At 41.7% G+C, this 19,855-nt stretch overlaps 1 protein-coding gene across 1 annotated transcript in view; it reads left to right on the top strand.

Annotated features, from left to right (window-relative positions):
- Positions 1 to 19,855, top strand: part of cblb (Cbl proto-oncogene B, E3 ubiquitin protein ligase) — a 67,418-nt gene that overhangs the window by 16,221 nt on the left and 31,342 nt on the right. The window contains 2 exon segments of the mRNA XM_041952005.1: positions 6,460 to 6,606; positions 14,280 to 14,436. Of these exon segments, the coding sequence (XP_041807939.1) occupies positions 6,460 to 6,606; positions 14,280 to 14,436 (304 nt within the window).

The raw sequence follows: 19,855 nt of genomic DNA, 5'->3' as shown, positions 1-19,855 counted from the left end.
GAACTCCTTCTTGAAGAACTCCTCATAGAAGGCGACCACACATCTGCGCATCGCAGACACTGGTCGGAGTTGGACTGCAGGGAATGTGCAGGGTCTTTTTGTCCATTTTTGCATTTGATAGCAAAGAAAAAGTGAGAGGGAGAATCTATGCTGGCAACGTTTTGGAGACAGGGGCGAACCAGAGCACCCGACCAGAAAAACCCAGCAGGTCAGACATAGTTGATTTTTTTGAGACCTTCACTGTGTTCTCTTTCTCCTGTGGAGTCTGCTAAAGCTCCATTACTTCTCTCTCCAGAGCTGTCATAGACCTGGTCATGTCCCTCAATGACATGAGAGTGTTCTGTAGACATAGAGATTTTATTTTACCCTTCCATATATCACACCAATGTTGGAATGAAGTGTATTCCAATTTTGTAATTGTACAGTTATTCCAAATGGGGCTGCAAGCATTTTTAAAAACATTATCAGAAAGCAGGGCACTGCCACATTTTACTTTTTTTATATGAAAAATAAAAACCTGTACAAGAGACCTATCTGGAATAGGAACAGCTTTAAATCTGGGAAGAAATCATCAACTTTAATTAGTCTCATGCCTTTTGTGTGTTGTGAAAAAGGCCAGTTTGTGGTGGTGGAGCAAACACTCCCTACATCCACCTGTGTGTTTCCAGATAGATCACTTTCACTTTCCAGCATTGAGCTGTCCTCTGACTGAGAAGAAGAACACATCAGGTTTATCTTTGACACTTTTCTAGCTTGTTTATGGTTCGATTTGTTTTCTGGATTTTTCCTTTTGATTGATACTTTGGAAACATCATCAATCATGCCTTCATCATCAGACAACACCAACACTGTAGTCGCAGTATGACCAATATTTTCCTTTAACTCAGTTTGTGTTTTCTGCTCACATTGGTGACTTGTTAAACCTTCCATAGCTTTGTTCTCCTGATCACTGCCAACACTTTACATATGTAGCAGTCTCACCTACAGCTCGGCTACACTCTTCAACTGAGCACGTGACCGCCAGGGAAGGTTTGACGGCGTGTTGGCGTGCTAGTTTATGTAAATCGGAGCCTTCTCCTGCAGCCATGCTGACCAGCCACAGCGGCAGCCGCAGCCTCCGCAAACGAAGAGAACTCCTCCACAAAACGCTGTTTCCCAAAACAACACAGCAGCAAGTGCTCAAAAATGAGAAACGAAAGTAGGAAAACAAGCAAAGTGTTACAAAATTCTAACAGTCTCTCAGAAGCACTCACCACGCTCACTTTCAGCATGCACTCGGATCGAGACGGAGAGGACGTAGATACAACACGGATTCCAAAAAAGATGGGTCACTGTGTAAAATTAAATGTAAATAAAACAGAATGTAATAATTCACTAACACTTGACATATGTTCATTTTAGAACAGTTCAGAAACAATCTATTTAATGTTTAATCTCACCAACTTGTTGGCACAGGTGAAAGAAATCCTAAAAAAAAAAATTCCACATGTAAACAGATGAATTCTCACCAAAGCCTGAAGGAGGTTTCACAGTTTTTCAGCAGTATTTTCAGATGTCATAGCAGCTTTTGCTCTTGCAGAACAGACAATGCATTTTTTGTGTTCTTTCCAGTTGCTCTGGCCACAGCTTTAATTTCACCTCAGATGATTTCACATTTGAAGGCAGCGAGCTGAGAAGCTGCTGGAGCTCGAGGTTCAGCTCAGAGAGGCTCTTGGTGATGTCCACCATGAAGGCCGAAGCACACGGACACATGCTAACACTGAGTTTCCACATCAGGTCATCTGTTTATCTTCTCATCTCTGTGAATTATTCCAGACAAATTGTCACTTTGGAACACTTTAACTTTGTCTGGTTCTAGCAGCTCCACAGCAGCAACAAGGCTCTCCTTCACAAACTCTCTCTCTGAATGAGGTCGCAGCTTCTCAACTATCAGCTCGCTCACCACAGAACTCGCCTGCATAACGCTGCCTTTGTCAGAGTGTGGTCTTGTGAAAGCTGCTTGTTGGCCATCCAGTTTTGCATGTTTCACGCTGTAATGACACTTGAGGTTAGTCTTTTTCTTCACTGCGAGCTCTTCCCCACAGCAAACTTAGACACACTGGCTTGCCATTTAATTCAACAACAAATTTCCATTTCTCCTGGAAAGCATGGCACTCATCTACATACATTTTGTTGCCATGTGTCATAATGCATTTACATGATATCATCTGCTCCCTGTATGTTGCATTCAGGGACTGCTCCTAAGAATGTTTTGTTGAATTGTTGAAAAAATAATTGCTCTTTCAGTATTTATGACCTGCCTTGCGGGCCTCACCCCTGTCTTAGACACACATGCTGCAGTTCTTTCAACTGACTAATACTTGAACCTGAGAGCAAACAGTTCAATGTTAAATTCATCAGCATGTCTTATTGTGATTAAGGGTATTTTTACTATTTGACTTATTAACGGGACTTGTGATAACTTGTTATTTTAATTTTTTTCCGCTGCAAGCAATTTCTTTCAACTGCACCTTTAACATGAGACATAAGAAACATACTAGCCCCCCCGAAGCTCAGATATTTCCCGGAAGTCTCAGTTAATAAATTATCATGAGGAGTCAGTGTGCTCAAGCCAGAAGGGAAAGAACTTAACCACACTGCATGTGGGTGTCATTTTACATGGTTTCACTGCATCAATTGGCACTTTGCAGAAAAAAACATCAAAAACCTGCCGCACACAGACACAGGCGCCGAGATTATGCAACTGCCGTCATTACTGGCAACGTCTGCGCAAAAGTAACTGGCAATGCGTATGTACCTGATGGATGTGATGGTGTTAAAACGCAGCTTAATATAAAGTGTATTCATCATTAAAAGGAAATGAAAGAAAAATAAACTTCAAAAAGGCTCCATTAGTGCAGTGCAGTGCTGGGATATGTGACTGCTAAGCATGCGTGTTTTTTTTAGTTAACGAATGTAAATCATGTCATTTAAAGACCCAAACTAGTGATACGTCAGGCCACCTCTCAATCTCAACTTGCTTACACTGCTTGTCGCTCTCAGCCCCAAGCCCATAGTTTTATGACCAATTAAAAGTTCTTTGCAATCATTTTGATTCCAACAAAAAATAATGGTTCTGTACGATTTTAATATCACTGGAGTGAAAAGGAAAGGGAAGAAAAAATCTGAAACAGATCACAGATCGATTCAGTCTTGCACATCTAATCATAAAACAGTTTTGTTTACGAATTTACTTGAAGACCCATAACCTCTTGACCATCCTGTCAGACCTAAAAGAAAGCTCACAAGAAGTTTTTTTTTTTTTTTAATTCATTTAAAACTACATTACATTTTGACACATTGCCAAAGAATCAACAGCAACCTTGAGGGAGCTCTGAAAGAGCTTCATTGGGGTAAATTCATGGCAGTCATTCATTTTGCACCAATTATTTTATAATTAACTAAAGTGATGGAGTCAAAATAAAAGAAAGGGGATCACTCTGCCCCGGCTGAATGATGAATGTAGGAAACTGATGAAAGAAAGTGACCAATTGCTTGAAAAAGTCTTTGAAATCTGCTCTGATCACAGGCTAACAAAAAGAGAAGACGGAGAAGAACTTAAGAGAGATGGAGTACCTGCCAAAAAGGCTGGAAGTTGTGGCTTAAAAAAAGAGCCACTGCATGACAAACAGGGGTCACAAAACCAGTTTCTATTGTCCAGTAATTACTGTTTGTTTTCACCAAGAAAATCTGTTGAACTCCTATATTTAAATCTCTGTGGTCACAATGTCCAGTGAAAATAATTCCTATGTTCGATGTGAGTTAGATCTGAGCTGTCAGTGGCAAAAACACTTTCAGTGGACGCACATTGACAAACACCTGGAGGTTTACATTGCAGTCCGTTTCATGGCTGCCAGCTGCTGCGCTCTCATTCAGTAATGAAAAAACTTGTTGTCATTTGTGACTTGGACACTGAGACATGGGAAAATAGGGTCCATAATCAGATAATAAATGATCAAAATTCCTCCTGTTTGTCTGGGATATTACAGTCCTCCAGGACACGTGGACCTGCACAGCTGCACACAAAACATCACTTTCAGTGATTGAAAATGAAATTCATGTAATTCACAGAATTCAACCACATGGTAGAGGACATTATTTTATTTGTGATGTGTAGGTATGTAGATCTTTTAAAAGATGTTTATGTAAAAAGTGGCTTTCCTCTTACGGACGAATTTTTGGGCACTTTTGACAGCCCTGAAGGGATATGTGGACAGGTACGCACAACATTAGTGGTTATAAGTATTTAAAAATGCAACACTGATTAAAGTTCAGTATTAAATATACATAATGTTGCCATAATTTTATGATAAACATAATGTTATGATATATTTAATTCACTGTGTAAGACCAGGAAAGAAGAAACTCTTGAGAAAACTCAAGCAAAGCACTTTTATTATACAGTATATTGGAAAACCTAAAATCCACTAAAGTGCTGATTATCGGATTCTTCTGTCAAAAAAAGTCAATCATATTTTCAAATCATATTTTACGATTGTGTTACTGAGGGGAAGACTGTGTTAGATTTGAATAAATATTCGAAAGAATGACACAACACACACCCCTATTACCCCAAACACAGACATACTTCAGATTATTAATTCAGTGGGATGATTGGTCTGAGCTTGTTTTGTAAACAAACTAAGCCTGTTTTATGCAGGTTTGAAAGAAGAATTAAAAGTTTGGATGATGTGCTCAAGCTATAATGTACACACGCACACACACACACACACACACACACACACACACACACACACACACACACACACACACACACACACACACAGCTTGTTATCAGCACCCCACAGCCTCTCTGCTGTCTTTGTCCCACACACTCACACCTTGGACAAAGTCACCCTGTCTGGTGTGTGTCTGTGTGTTACTGTGGAGTATTTATGAGCCTGCAGTCTAATCTCACAGGGAGCTGGAGGCAAATCCCTGTCCCAGAGGAGAGAGAGACAAAAATCACCAGCACTTCACAAAGAATAAGCTGAAATAACCCTCCTTGAGTGTCCTTCCCTCCTTCCTTCAGGATTTAGGAATATTGCTAACTTGTATGCGGCTGCTGGGCAGTATTCCTAAACTCCTCTCTCCATATCTCCCTCCCCAATACCTCATCAAAGTCGGACTTCTGTGAGAAAGCTTTAACTGCACTGTAAATTCAAGTCTTTAATTATTTCTTTTTCTGTGACAGTGATCAACTCTGTTTTCTTAATGCAATTAAAATGCAAATTAATATTTGTGGCATAGATAGAACAGAGAGAGAGAACTCTTCAATAGTTGCTGAGGCTTGAATGTGATGCTTTTTTGAGTTTTCCTACCAAAAGGAAATGTATTTTAAGATAACATAAGATATTAAGACTGTATTGACATCCAGGAAGAAGTTACAGCAGCAAAGAGACAGATCACAAGAAAACAGCTGAAGAGCTAGTGTTCAAATATTTGTGTGAAAGAAATCCAGTAATGCAACTCCAACATGATGTCTGTACTATATATATATATATATATATATATATATAGTTGTAGTGCAATACAATGTGCAGTACAACAATTAAAACGAATACTATGATATACAATAATAATAATATAAGTAGTCATAGTATAATATTGCTTGTACTGTATAAATCAGACAGTATGGGTCGATGGAGTCGGTGGTTTCTTTGCAGTCTGTGCTGCAGTGTTAGATTTTACTGCCATCTCACATTTAAGGGCTTGTTATGTGCTTTCTGGCTTCCAGAGAGAATAGTGAATGCCCACACACACTGGATTGTTAGTGTGCACGGGTACAAATTAGGCGAACGTGACCTCAACCGATATCTACCTCATCTAACATTTAGGTTTGTGCTAGACAGATGACAAGGTGAAATTACAGTCAAAGGTGGTTTGAAGCAAGCAGCACCAAGTTGATCCTAGCAAATGCGTGACTGAGGCGTCAGATTTGAAAGTTGCAGAAGCGACTTTGCAGGCTGGCAAATTTTGCTTTGGTTTTGAATTTATTATCTCTGAATGTGATAAGTGTGACCTCCCTCACATCATGTGTCATTACAGCACATTTTGAGTGATATGGCAATGCTCAGTTTAATTAATCATGTGACTGATGTGATATATAATGTGTGATATAGCACAGATCTCAGCTCGAGCCTTTTATGTTTTGTGATTTATTTTCTAGACTTTTGTAGGATACAGCACACATCTTCTTCACATTTACTTTTGTAAATCATGTCTGTACTTTGATTTACTGTATATTGAGCAAATAGAGATCAGTTTCATGTACCAGTTCCAGTAAATCTGCAGTCCGCAAATTTGCACATATGTCCAGAATTCTGAAGGTCAAATAATTTCCGTATGATGTCTGTAGAGCATTTGAGGCCATAATGGCACACCAACTGTTTCGTCTCTTTTCTGACCTCCTCTCTGCAGGAGGAACCTGACGAAGCTGTCGCTGATCTTCAGCCACATGCTGGCTGAAATCAAAGCCATCTTCCCCGGAGGACAGTTCCAGGGGGACAATTTCAGGATCACCAAAGCTGATGCCGCTGACTTCTGGAGGAAATTCTTTGGAGAAAAGTAAGCTTCACCTCATCTTGGCTAGTTCTTCTGCAGCTTTGAGCTGAGACTCCCCTTTCTGGGAGATCAAGGTTTCAGTCTGTGAGTAGAAGTTTTGTGTTGTCAGTGTGTGTGGATGTTTCCTGTTTTTTAATCATGTCACTTTCTTGACGGCTCTAGCATGTGTGTGCTATTTCTCAATATAATGACATCAGGCCTAGATGCTCCGATGTTGGAGCAACTCTCTCTCTCACACACACACACACACACACACACACACACACACACACACACACACAGCTGAGAGCAGGCGCTCTGTTTGACCAGTCTTTGCCTCACAAACATGCACTGCTAAGTCAAGGTCATGACCGCCCCTGGTTGTGGTTGCCTGTGTACCCTCTCCTTCTCACTCATTCTCACTCAACATTGTCTGTACCTTCTCACCTTTTGTTAAGCTTTGTGGGTGCAAAACAATATTTGGTGTTTACAGATGCATTTGGCAGCTTCACATTTTGCTTCCCCTCAATGACAGTGGCATTTTCTGTGCGGTTTGAAGGACCGTCAGGCCGATCTTACAAAAGTTAGATTCATCACTTCCTCTTTAATGGGCCAACAAGACAAACTTGAAAAATCTTTATCAAGGGTTTTAGAGTCATCTTCCAAATGCTTTTGGATGTATGTCTGGAAGAGTATGTTTTTACGTACGATTTCAGAGCACATGGCTCTAAATTCAGGTTTTTACTTCCTGTTACCATATGCACACTAACTGCAGTGACTATTAGCAGCCACGTGTTCAGCTTTTGAGACTCTTGTTGGACTGCTTGTTGGACTGCTTCATCAGTTGTATGAGGTCATCAGAACGCCACACCATCGGGGTCAGAATGTGCCCAGAATGACAGAAGGCAAGGAGAAAGAACGGAAACACGTCAGGGAAGCACTGAGAACATGTGGTTACCCAAACTGGGCCTTCATCAAGACCACGAAACGGCACAGAACTGAAAGAGTAGAAAAAGACCATATACAGAGCAACATTTAAATACATTACAGAAGTATCTGAAAAACCTGTAAAACTTTGGGTGTTACTACCTAATAACACTGTGAGGCAGAAGCTTGTCCACCCTAAGGACAGAACACCCAGACATAAGCAGAGCAATGTAGTGAGAAATGCACACCTGGTTCACAACACAGGTGAGCCCACACCTCAGGTCAAGACTCAGCAGTCCACCTACACCTGAAGCCATCCATGCTGAAAGGAATCACTGAACAGAGTAGGTGGTCTATGACACCACTTGCCAGCCACTTACAGTGCAGTTCTGAGATCTCTCTGTTGGCAGCTTAACAGCCTTTCACACCAGGCTTTATGTGACCCTAATGACTCACATGATGGCCAGGTGGGTCAACAACTCACCCATTCACACCATGACTCACCCATTAACACACATTTACACCATGACTCATGTGACCCTTGCGACTCACATTATAACTGGGTGGGTCAATGATCCTGCAAGAGGATAAATGCCTGGGACTCCCCACCAGTCAGTTAGAACTGAAGCAGCCTCTTGGATGAGAGGCGAAACGTCTTCCAGAACCACACGCAAGTCCAGTTGCCTTCGAAAGCACCAGTTGTATTTTACTGATAAAATAAAAACACAGAAAGATATTAATTTGCTGAATTCCTTTAGTAGAGGAACACATTCTGCATTGATTGATGTAAGCAAATGCATCATCCCATGTCCTGTTGATGTCCACGGACTGCGGGTCAGCAGACCAAGTTAGCACAGAAACACATGAAAAGCCTCTCATCCTGCAGAATATTAAAGATTTCAGAAAATGTGCACATCTAACGTTTCTCACCACTGGAAGAGGTTCAGTCCGTGATGTGAGAGTGATGCTCAATCTGCTTGTCAGTCAAACAGTTTATAATTCATAATTCACCTGCTCTGCGAATAGTCATGGAGAAAGATTGTCTATTAGATGCAAGAACGCATTTTTATTTTTGTTGGATAACTGTTGTATTGAGTCTCATTCGGAGTGTTTTTGTTTGCTTCTCAGGATCTTGAAGAGGTGTTTTTTTAATTTTTTGCTGAGATCAGGACACACTCATTGGAAGTTGAACTGTGGGTTTTGTATTGAGCACTGACGGCTTCCTTTGTGTTGTTGCTGCAGAGTTCACATTGATATTACACCAAAAAATTTGCTATCAGCTACTGGCAGAAACAGAATGTGCCTCCTTTTCTCTAGTACACTATTTCTAGTAGTGTAAATATAGCTGTAAGCAGTGGTGGCTGGTGCTGGGCTATCAAATGCATATTACAGATTAAATAGTTAACATAGCTGCAAAAGCAACATCACCTATCATACACACAGTTACATCAATTACAGGTACACTATACTTTTTTAGTGCTCTACATCAACTGTTTCTCTCCCGCTCTCTCTCTTACTCACACACTCACACACACACTGCACGGACTGCCCACAGATATCCTGCTGCAACTGTTTTATTACAGCTTTTTGGCGACATGTAGTGCCAACCACGCCTTCAGTACAACAGATAACCTCAGCAACAATGTGTCGCAGTCCTTCAACAGGTCTACATGGGCCTACCTCATTTGAAAAGAAGCTCACATCGACGGCCTTTCTGGGATGCAAACAGGTTAATCATGTCATTGAAGTCTGGTAATTTTTGGATCAAGTCCCTCTCGATAGACAGCATGGCAAGTGTATACAATGTGTCTTGCCCCATCGTACTTCAGAGAAACACTTTAATCCTCTGGAGCGGACTGAAACACCTCTCTGACTCTGCCGATGTCATCGGAGTTGTGATGGCTATTTGTGTTCATTTCAGAGTCTCAGAAAGAGTGCTCTGAAGGTTGTTCTCCGTCAGCATCCTCAAAAGTGACAAAGCCGACTTTAAACCCCGAACTCTGCGTTACTGTACATCACAATCAGCTCACCTTTCAATTTCTCTTCACATCGTTTGGCTGATGTGACCCCAGTCTCTTAACTTCTGGCTTTTCCTCCAAAGACATTGAGGAAAATGGACAAGAAAGCAAATAATCCACCTCGTTCATGCCAACGCCCACCATAGCTGTCAGGCCGGGACTGGACTGAGGACTCAGGTGCAGAGTTATATCGTAACAGACTTTTATTGTACACAAAAAACAACCAATGACCTCTTCGATAAACGTGAAAGCAAAGGCTATGAAACTTATTCTTGATTCAAACGTCCTGGACCAGGTAGTGGCCAGAACACAAGGGAACAAAATAAACTTAGAAAAACACAAAACGCTCTGATGAGAGGAATCGAGGCTATAAAACTTAGAAAACAGAAATCGCTCCAGATGGAGGAAAAATAACAAAGCTATCAACAATTATCTCAGAAAATTAATAAACCAAAAAACGCTCACAAGGAGGATAATGAATAGACTACGAGGTATTTTCGGTACCGGACTAAGAAGCTTAAATAACTGAAAACTCTCTCAAGGAGGACTATGAAATATCTAGGACAAGGACTACTAAACCTGAACAACAAAAAACACTCACAAAGAGGACTATGAATCTACAAGGAAATAACTATGGAACTCAAAAACTCAGAACTAGACTATGAAATTTTACAAAACACAAAACGCTCACGAAGAGGATCAATGGTTTACTAGGCGACTTGAACTATGGCTGTGGATCTTGGGAGGCACGGGTGAAACGACCTTCAGACGAAAAACACACTGGCACGAGACAGGGGAGACGCAGACTATTTAAACACATGGAGGGTAATAGGCAACAGGTGGAGACAATAGGTAATCAGGAGGACGCACCGGTGACACATGAGGGAGGGCAAGTGCTCTGAAACGAGAGGAGAGTTAGGTTCACAAAATAAAACAGGAAATAACAAGACAAAAACCCAAGACGAGACAAACCTCACCGCGGTGTGACAATAGCTGAACTTTTTCTCCCTCCTTCCTATCTCTGGCACAGACAGCAGCTCTGCGATTACTTGCTGCTATGGGTCAACAGTCAGCGGCCTGCGGGCTGGCTGAAGTTAGCCCAAATGATCAGTAATTCACGGGGGCGTGACATGACACCTGTCAATCACTTACAAGAACAAAAGGATTGAAAGCGGACTGTACGTGACGGGATTGAAAAAATAAGCCAATTTAGATTCTGTGTATTCTGTGTTTTTCTTTTGACTGATTGGTGCTGTTGCTACCTTTGGTTTCACCTAAACTCAAAACAATATGTTGCAAGTTATTTAAAAAATAATTTTCTCATCTTTTGTGTCCTAGCTTGGGAGGGCTGAGCCCTGTTAGCCCATTTATACCAGCCGTCCCGGCTGTGAGAAAATGTCAGGAGTAAACATGATCCTTGTGTTGGTTATTATTTTGCTATTGCTCCAGACCTCTTAACCCCTAACGCAAATTCACATCATACCGCTTTAATCCACATTGCAGCTGAATCGTGCATGCATTCCTCTAATGCCGGTTTGTGCATATTCAACACACACCTAGGAACCTTTGTAAGCACTGGTTTCTCATCGGACCAGTCAAAGTGAAAGAACCCCTGTTCTAATTGTTGTTTCAATGTAATGGTTGTAAGCCAATTTTGTGGCTGTTTTGATGAAAGAAAATGAATTTTAAATACACAAAAAAGATGTTTTTACTGCATTTAAGCATTGAAAAAAGTGGAAATATACTGTTTGTTTGAACCCTATTCTAGTTGGTGAACCTACCTAAAAACACAAAGAAGTAATTTTTTAATATAATTCTAAACAAATTCAGGCGTCAAGGGGTTAAATAAAAATCTGATGCAGACTTTTGAGTGAGAAGTTTGAGAAGCCCTGTTCTAAGTAATCAGAAGAGAAGTTAAAAAAAGTTATACATTTGTATAAAGTGTTTCCTATGACACTGAGGTGCCAGAGGAACTTTTAAAAGCAAATTTTAAGTTATCACATGATTTATCACATGTATACTCAGAGCAGGAATAACCTAATCTATTGTCCTAAAACAATAATCACGTGTCCATATTAACATTGACACAGTTTTTTTTCTAATTGCAGTCTTTCTTCCTGTTCATGCTGGACATTAAAATATCAATTCCTAATGTTCACATGGGTACCTGACTGTTGTTTTAAGACAGGCTTGAAAACTTTGCAAGTTCAGTATAATGCTAGTGTCCATTTTACCATCCAACAGCAAATATGGCCATTTACTCATCTGATAAAGTTGAAGATGAGTCAAGTCAAGGCACACTAATGGTTGCATTTGCATTTTAGTCAAATCACTGGCAGAAAAGCAAATTTAGGCAAACTTCCCACCCGAGACAGTGTTTCTAGCTGCAGTTGAAGTGGCTCTGCTCACGCTCCACTGTGTTCGCGGCCACTCCGAAGACTAATCTATTATAGATTGTTACAAACCTCAGTCTGGTCAGGGGTAAAGAATGTGTGCTTGTCATCCTCCTGGGGGAGGACTGTTCGGAGACCCTGCAAGAACTTGCCAGAGGAGCTCTGAAAAGAGTTTCCCTCCTCATGAGTTACCACCCAGTCAAGGTCGTTCAGCCACAGTTTTCCCAGATTCAGTCACGTATATTAATCACATGATTCTGTGAGCGTGCGTGTTCCTGTAAGGTGGTGTCAGACACAGCAGTGGGTATGTGAGGCTAATGTATACAGGCAAGTGAATATTAAAGTTGTGGTCGACCATGCGTTGAGCCACAGAGTGATGTTCCCGTCAGCACTGGCTTGCTTTTTTTTTTACAGCCTTGATTGCTATCAGAAGGCATTCTGCTCAACTCTGAGGTCACGAAGCATTCAAGTGTGCTGTATTCTCTCTCGCTGCTATCTTGTCGTCCTTGTGGTGTCTGTTCTCCCTTCTGTCTCCAGCTGTCCATTTCATAATCGCCCATCTTTGCTTGATTACAGAATTGTTTGTGTCGATGTGTCTGTGTTCACCGTGTTGCACATATAGCCAAGGTGTCTTATGACATTTTTTGGTACAGTTGTTGATTAAATTTCAGCGCTGATACAGAAACATTCAAAACATTTGTTGCAATGCTCCTTTTTTGCTTCATTTAACAAGAAGCCGGACTTCTCGATCGCAGCAGCAGTTATTGTTGTCTGAAAGTATTTCCACAATTCTCAAAGACTCTTTTAACCACCTTGATGATAAAAATTCTCAATCTTATGCACCCTTCAAGAAGATTTTTAATGTGTTTCTTCAGTTAGAACTTTATTTCCTGCCTGGTTAGTGGGAAATGACATGCCCTTGCTCTTTGTATGAAGACGGTTGTTTAGTTTTAGAAAGTGACATCAAACACAAGCAGCCACACAAGAATGTTTCTGATATAAAGTGTATGAAACTATGACTTCAATCAGAAAATGTGTGATCGAAGAAGAATATGTAAACGAGGCCTGACAAAGCAGTTGATAATAACTTTCGTATGTGACAGTTTAATTTCTGTCAGACTCGGATATTTAAATTTCTAATACTAATACCATATTGTAGTTGTATGTTATGTTGCAGTAGAAACACAGCAATACTAATGATGTTCATTGACGATGTGAGACATACGAGGTGGTTTGTAACTTTAAGGAGAGGTGCTTATCTGTTCAGCCATGCTTTGTATTCAAAATTAGGAAGAGCGTCATTAGAATAGCAGAAAGGCTTTCAGCTGCAGTGTAAGACATGTTTCCACACTCGAGTGCTCGCGGCTGAGAGGTAAAATTAAAAAGCCTGGGGTGGAACTAGCAAGGAGGAAATGTTTACGAAGTGACATTACTTCTGAGCCTTTGGAAATGCCCTCGTAATCGAGCTGCCACTCTCATTTTGGTGGGCCTTGTGACACTTTTCAATCTTGTTGGATTAAATCTGAAGTATTTGGCGCAAGAGTCTTCTTGTCTCCCTTTGGGCTTATCTTCACCTTGATGTGGTGCTGCCCCTTGAGATAAAATCCCTAAAATGAAAACAAGAACAACAATAACATGTTATGTAGGGGTTTGGTAGGTAAAAGATGTTGCAGACCTCTGACCATCTCATTCCTCGCTTATGTACAAAAGCATGGTGCTCCTTACAGGAAGACTTCATGTTTAGTGCTACAGTATCAACTAATCTTGATGCAAGTTTCTTTTCCTAAAGTAATGAGACTGCGTTGCTCCCTGGTAACAGTGCATTTTAGTCTAGTACTATTGCTGCGATAGAAACTTTTAACTATGTCAGGAAGCAAGCTACAGCAGTGTGAGGTTAACTGTTCTATTAACAGCAGCAGAGTGTAAGGCCACTGAGGCTGCTGATCACAGTCACCACATGCATTTAGTAATCTGTTATTTGGCAGATACAGCAGATACTTTCGTTTTCCATGGCCCAATCAAATCAAATGTCAAATTTCTGCATGCAGTCGTTGGTGAGATGCTTCCTTCCTCCTCAGTTTGTACCACCGGACCTCATCATGAATCTAATGTGGTCTATAAGCCTGGAGATTTGTATTATTTTCTTATAATTGTTTTAACTAAAGCCAAAATGAAAGTGTAGAGGAAAAATTCAACCTTATCTATGAATCTTCACACATCAGCTATGAAATTTTTTTATTGCATAGAAACCTTTGCATTGCATTTGCCAAAGGTATACATTTCTATCAATAAAGGATGATGCATTGTCTTCTGTGGCTGTATCTGTGCTTTTATCATTGCTCTTGTTGCTCTCTTGCAGGACGATAGTGCCATGGAAAGTTTTCCGACAGTGCCTTCACGAAGTGCATCCCATCAGCTCGGGCCTGGAGGCCATGGCCCTCAAATCCACCATCGACCTCACCTGCAATGACTACATTTCTGTGTTTGAGTTCGACATTTTCACACGCCTCTTCCAGGTTGGTCAAAATTAACCAAGTTTCAAACTTCAAATCAATTGATTTTGACACACAGAACGCATAGCACTTTACCTAAACTGGATTCATTGTGTATTCAGGCACAATAGGTTTTGGCATTTGCATGCAGTGCCTCTAGTTTGCTGTGCTCTTTTCGCACACATCTTCTTTGTGTCTAGTTTGTCAGAAAATGCATTTAGGATCTGTTCCACTGTGGTTGCATTTCTTCAGTCTCCCATTGATGTGAGATAACAAGCCAGATAAATGCTGTCAAATTACTGCTACAAATGACACCCTTCAACATAATGATAGGCGTGGCATTTCGGTTTTAATGTGTCATGAAAATGGGGGCAAGTTATTTAATACCATAGTTATATTTTCTGAAAAGCCAGAAGACAAGCTGACAACACAAAACATGAAAACAGAACGGTGCTTGTAGTGTATGGTGTCTCATTGCACGCCACGCTGTGCACTTGCAGGTGTAACAGCTCAAATCATCAAAGGTCATTTCAATGATGATTTAGCTTCACCTCCTCTAATGAAGAATACAAAACACGTCACTATTTAATAATAAGCAAAAATACATATCAGAATGCAAGCTTAGACTTTTCTCCTTATTTGGACTTATTTTTTAAACCTTCTTTTTGTACTTCTAACGAGAATTTACTTAGCACACAAAACACAGTCGCTTCCAAAACTGAATTCCCCCCACATACAAATACACATGAAATCTGATCACAAAGATAAAATGAGCTGAGGGGTGAAAAAAGGAGTCCAGGGAACCTAGATTTAATATTTTGATACCACTTTTTCTCAAAGTAAGAGAGAAAAGGTGTCCAGACTTTACAAAAGCCAACAGACATCCTAGTTGAGCCGTTTGTGTGATGTGCCATAATATTTTCTGCCCATTTATAGAGTAATGATGGCTTGGCAGATTTCCACTCAATCACAACTTCATCAACAACCTTTGTGCCAATATCAGTCTCTGCATCTAAGTGCAAACTCTCTAGATGGCACTCCAAATACTGCTTTTCCTGAGAGTGGTCGAATCTCCTTATTGTAAATAATATAAAATGTTTCCAAACTGGCAGAGCAAAATGATACCAGTGTTACACAGCTCCAAATCTGCAGTGGCTTCATCTGGATAATAACAGTAGCAGATCATATCTGATCCTGGGATCATCTAAGCGAGATTACTTTTGCTGAAAGTAGTCTTTGTCGCATTTTAAGCAGTTCAAAAGAGAACCCAACCAACCAGGCAGGCAGCTAGAAGAGACGAAACACAAGGCTTTAATAACGTAAAGCTGTTTCCAGTGAACAAAGTAAGCACAAAAAAACTGAAGGCACAGACTCCAAAAACACAGGAGAAATCCAAAATGTAAATGTCTGTGAAGAGTCTCATTCATCCGGATTATGGTGCTTCTAAGTCCTTTACAAAGGCAGCTGAACTTGCTTGAGGTTCTGGAGGATGTTTCAAATCTCATCCAAGAGGTGTCTTCAGTTCTAACAGACTGGTGGGGCGTCCCAGGCATTTATCCTTTTGCTTGATCTTTGACCCACCCAACTGTCCTGTGAGTTGTTCACGTCACTCATGGTCTTAATGGGTCAGTGGGTGTTAATGGGTGAGTTCTGGTGTGAATAGCTCGGTCAGTGACCCACATGTGAGTCCATAGGGTCATGTGACATCCTAGTGTGAATGGCTGTTAAGCTGCCTGGAGACGGATCTGAGATCTGTCTGATGGGTTCCGTCTTTGGTCAAGAGTCTAGCGGATGGTGATCTGAGCTGGTGGCTGGCAGCATGGCTGCAGGATTGGAGGTCAGTGGTTGGGAGACAAGCAGGTGACCTGGTGGAGGCTGGGAAACAGGATGCTGCTGAAGCACAGCCATAGGAGACTGCTGTGACTTTGCAGAAATAGGAAACTACTGAGGCTCAGAAGGAAGAGAAGAATGCTGCAGCTCTGGAACTGGCAACTGCTTCAGCTCAGGCTCCGTGGATCACTGCAGCACAGGAACAGGAGACTGCTGCTGCAGAAGAACTGGAGACAGCTGCAGTTAAGGAGCAGGTGTCAGCCTGGGTGCCAGCTGGGGGACAGGAACAGCTGTCAGATGGGCTGCTAACTGGAAACCAGGAGCAGGTGTTGGTCGGACCGCTGACTGGGAACCAGGAACAGGTGTCAGCAGGGACTATAACTGGGGAACAGGAGTAAGTGTCCACTGGGCTGCTGATGGAGAACCAGGAGCAGGTGTTAGGTGGGCCGCTGACTGGGAACCATGAGCAGGAATCAGTCAGGCAGCTGACGAGGAACTAGGAGCAGACATGGCATCAGTTAATCCAGGGGCTGAAGAGACATCAAACATCAGGCATCAGGAAGTGGGGAGAATTCAGCCAACTTAGATTCAGGAACACGTTCAGGAACAGGAGTGATTTGGCAGATGCAGGAGTGGTGGCTGATCCAGTGAGTTCAGAGACGTCAACCAGGGTTCTTGCAGTGAAACCTCCATGGTGCTGGGCAACAGAACCTCCACAGCATGAGGCAGTGCAACCTTCAGGGTGCTGGGCAGCAGAACCTCCAAGATGCTGGACAGTGAGACCTCCACAGCACTGGCCAGTGGTGAGGCTGAGGTGCTGGGCAGAAGTGAGGATGAGGAGCTGGAGCTGGAGCATGACATTGGCCGGATCCTTCTGGAGGGTTTCTCAGAAGTCAGCTGCAGGGAAGGATCAGGCAGGGACCTGGCTAGTTCTGTGTTAGTCAACTGTTCAACTGGCTTTAGACCAGCAGTCTGGAGGCTGTCTGGCTCTAGAGCATGGTCCAGCAGAAAAGAGACCAGGGAGCTGGACGACAGGGAGTCGGATGACAGCAAAGAAATTACGACAGGCGGGGGGCTAGCATAACTCCATGCTATGCCCAGCATAGGAGTCAGTTGAGGACTGGCCAGCATGGTCTTTTTAAGGTTACCAGTCTCCAGTAACAGTTCAGCCATGCCTGGAGCTTCCACAAACCAGGGAGTAGTGTTGACTGTCCTTTCCAAAGAGTCTATGGTCCTCAGGTTATCCATAACATCCACAGTACTGCTACTACAAAAAGTGAATGCATCCATGGTGGATCTGACCCCCTCCAGATGCTCTGGTGGGAAGTTTATGTCACCTGGGTCCATGTCTGGTCAGGTCAGACTGTTGTGTTTGAAGCAGTGCAAAAGAGGACCCAGCAGCAGGACTCCATGTAGGCAGCAGGAAGAAACAAACAGCAAGCTTAATAATGTAAAAATGATTCCAGTGGACAAAATAGTTAAGCAACAAAAACTGTGGGAGCAGACTGAGGCAAATTCATAATAACAGCAGAAATACAAAATCAGAATGAAGAACAAAGCAGGATGACTCGAGGATCACAGGCAGAAATTCTGATGAGAGAACACAAGCAACAAACACAGGACGAGGGAACAGATGCAGATGACCTGACAACTGAAAGCGGGAAAACACACTGACTAAATACACACGGAACTGATCAGCTAATGAAACACCGGTGACATGGCGGGAAAAAGACAAAGACGGGAGGTAAAACAAAGCATGACACATAAAGAAAGTGAACTTTCAAAATAAACCAGGAAACAGACTAAGGAAACCCCCAAACCACAACAGTATTATCTTAAACTATAATGAACAATTTCAAATGTGTATGGATGCTGAATGGATTCTTCAGACTGCAGATTGGCACACTTTGCCTTTAATTTCATACTTAAAGTCTTTAGCCCATTGCTTGCTAAGGTGATGTGGAGAAGGGGGGATAATTCATGAATCAAACTGAATAGTCTATATACAGCAGCAGGTTGAAAACCTCATTTATGAGTTTGATACAGTAAATTAAAAGCAAAAGAAATGTAGAAAATATTTGCTCTGTTTGATTTGGTTCTTTGGTCCTTTGGTTTTTGGATGTGTGTGGCTTTAGATCCCTCCTGTTGACAGATTACTGGACATGTGGCTTCAAGATGGTGTGTGGGTGGTGAGGCCTTGAAGCGATGTTTTACTTTGGCTGAACCTTTGTACTTTGCATGCTTACTTTGAGCATGAAAAATGAGACTATGAATACTTGATGAATGATTTTGTCAGGATCAGTGTCTCAATAGTGTGTGTGTAGTTTTTTTATGAGGTTATCAAGCAGCTTGAAAAGCTCAGAAAAGATCTAAAACATCTCATTCATCTCTGATTTTTCATGAACTCATGGGTGGCCATTGTGCCTATCAGTGGAAAATACCTTACTAAAGCAAATATAGTTGTGGGTAGGAGTTGCCATCGACTGACCGCGTCCTGGGAAGCCACTTCCAGGTTGGTGTAACCTCTGTGTCAGTCAATTCAGGCCCCTGTGGTCATCCTCATGCCTATGGCCTGGTTGATTCACTGGTTGGGAATCCTGGTGGAATGTATGGGAGGGATCGGAGGGCCCACAGGATAGGTGAGCAAAGGAGGGTAATGTGTCAAACTTTTTGACTGATCATGTTGTTGGTGGATCAGAATACTGTAATACTCCAGCTATGGGTAATTGAGTAGCTGTGGGTAATTTGGCTGCTCTTGCTTTCATGGAAATTTACAAAATGATTAAACTCATGTAGCACAAATTTGTGATCTGACCATGAAGAACAGAAGGAGAAGATGGTATTTTACTTGCTTCCCAGTCTGTGCCCCCCTCAGTAATTGTGTCAGTATTGTTTTCTTTTCCATTTGGCTCTCTCCTGTCTCTTTGGGCTGGGCCACTATCCAGTTTGCAGCTCAAATCAACAAACTCACAGAGTAGTTAGGGCTTGCTCCATTGCCATTTCAGCTCAAAAGCCAGTAATTCCAGTGTGCTTATAGAAGTTTTTTTTTCTCCTGCCAACCAGCTACACAGTGAGGGAAGCACATCAATGTGCCTGATGAGCTCCAGTTTACAGGCAGGGTGGAGGTGAATACTATGGCACTTGGCACTATGTGGAGTCAACTGGTGAACCCCTTCAAACACAACTCGCCACTGCTTTATTGCTCTTACTTCAGGCATCTGATGTAAACAGCTTTCTGTATCTGTCAGTCTTATTTTTTTCAGAAGATATTTGTGCTGAATTTCTGGGTTCAGTAGAAGAGTAGCTTTTGTGGTTGTTATACAGGAGCAAAAACACCCATACATTTGAACTAATTTAATTTTGCATTTGTGTTTTTCAATGAAAAGATGAAGATGTTTTGTTTTCTTTTGACTTGGTGCTTTTACAGTCAGGGTCTTCTGTATTTGTGTGTAATGTTACACAACCAGCTATTTTTATAGCACATCATTTATTAAGTCTTTCCTGCTGAGCAGTCAAGTAAACAGATTCCACCCCTTAGCAGTAATGTTTGCTAGTTCTCTTCCACATTAAGTGTTTTGGCATCTGTGTAACTCTGTCCTGCAGAAAACCTCAA

This window comes from Chelmon rostratus, chromosome 14 (assembly GCF_017976325.1).
Source record: "Chelmon rostratus isolate fCheRos1 chromosome 14, fCheRos1.pri, whole genome shotgun sequence".
Lineage (NCBI taxonomy): Eukaryota > Metazoa > Chordata > Actinopteri > Chaetodontiformes > Chaetodontidae > Chelmon > Chelmon rostratus.
This window is presented reverse-complemented; position numbering and strand designations above follow the sequence as displayed.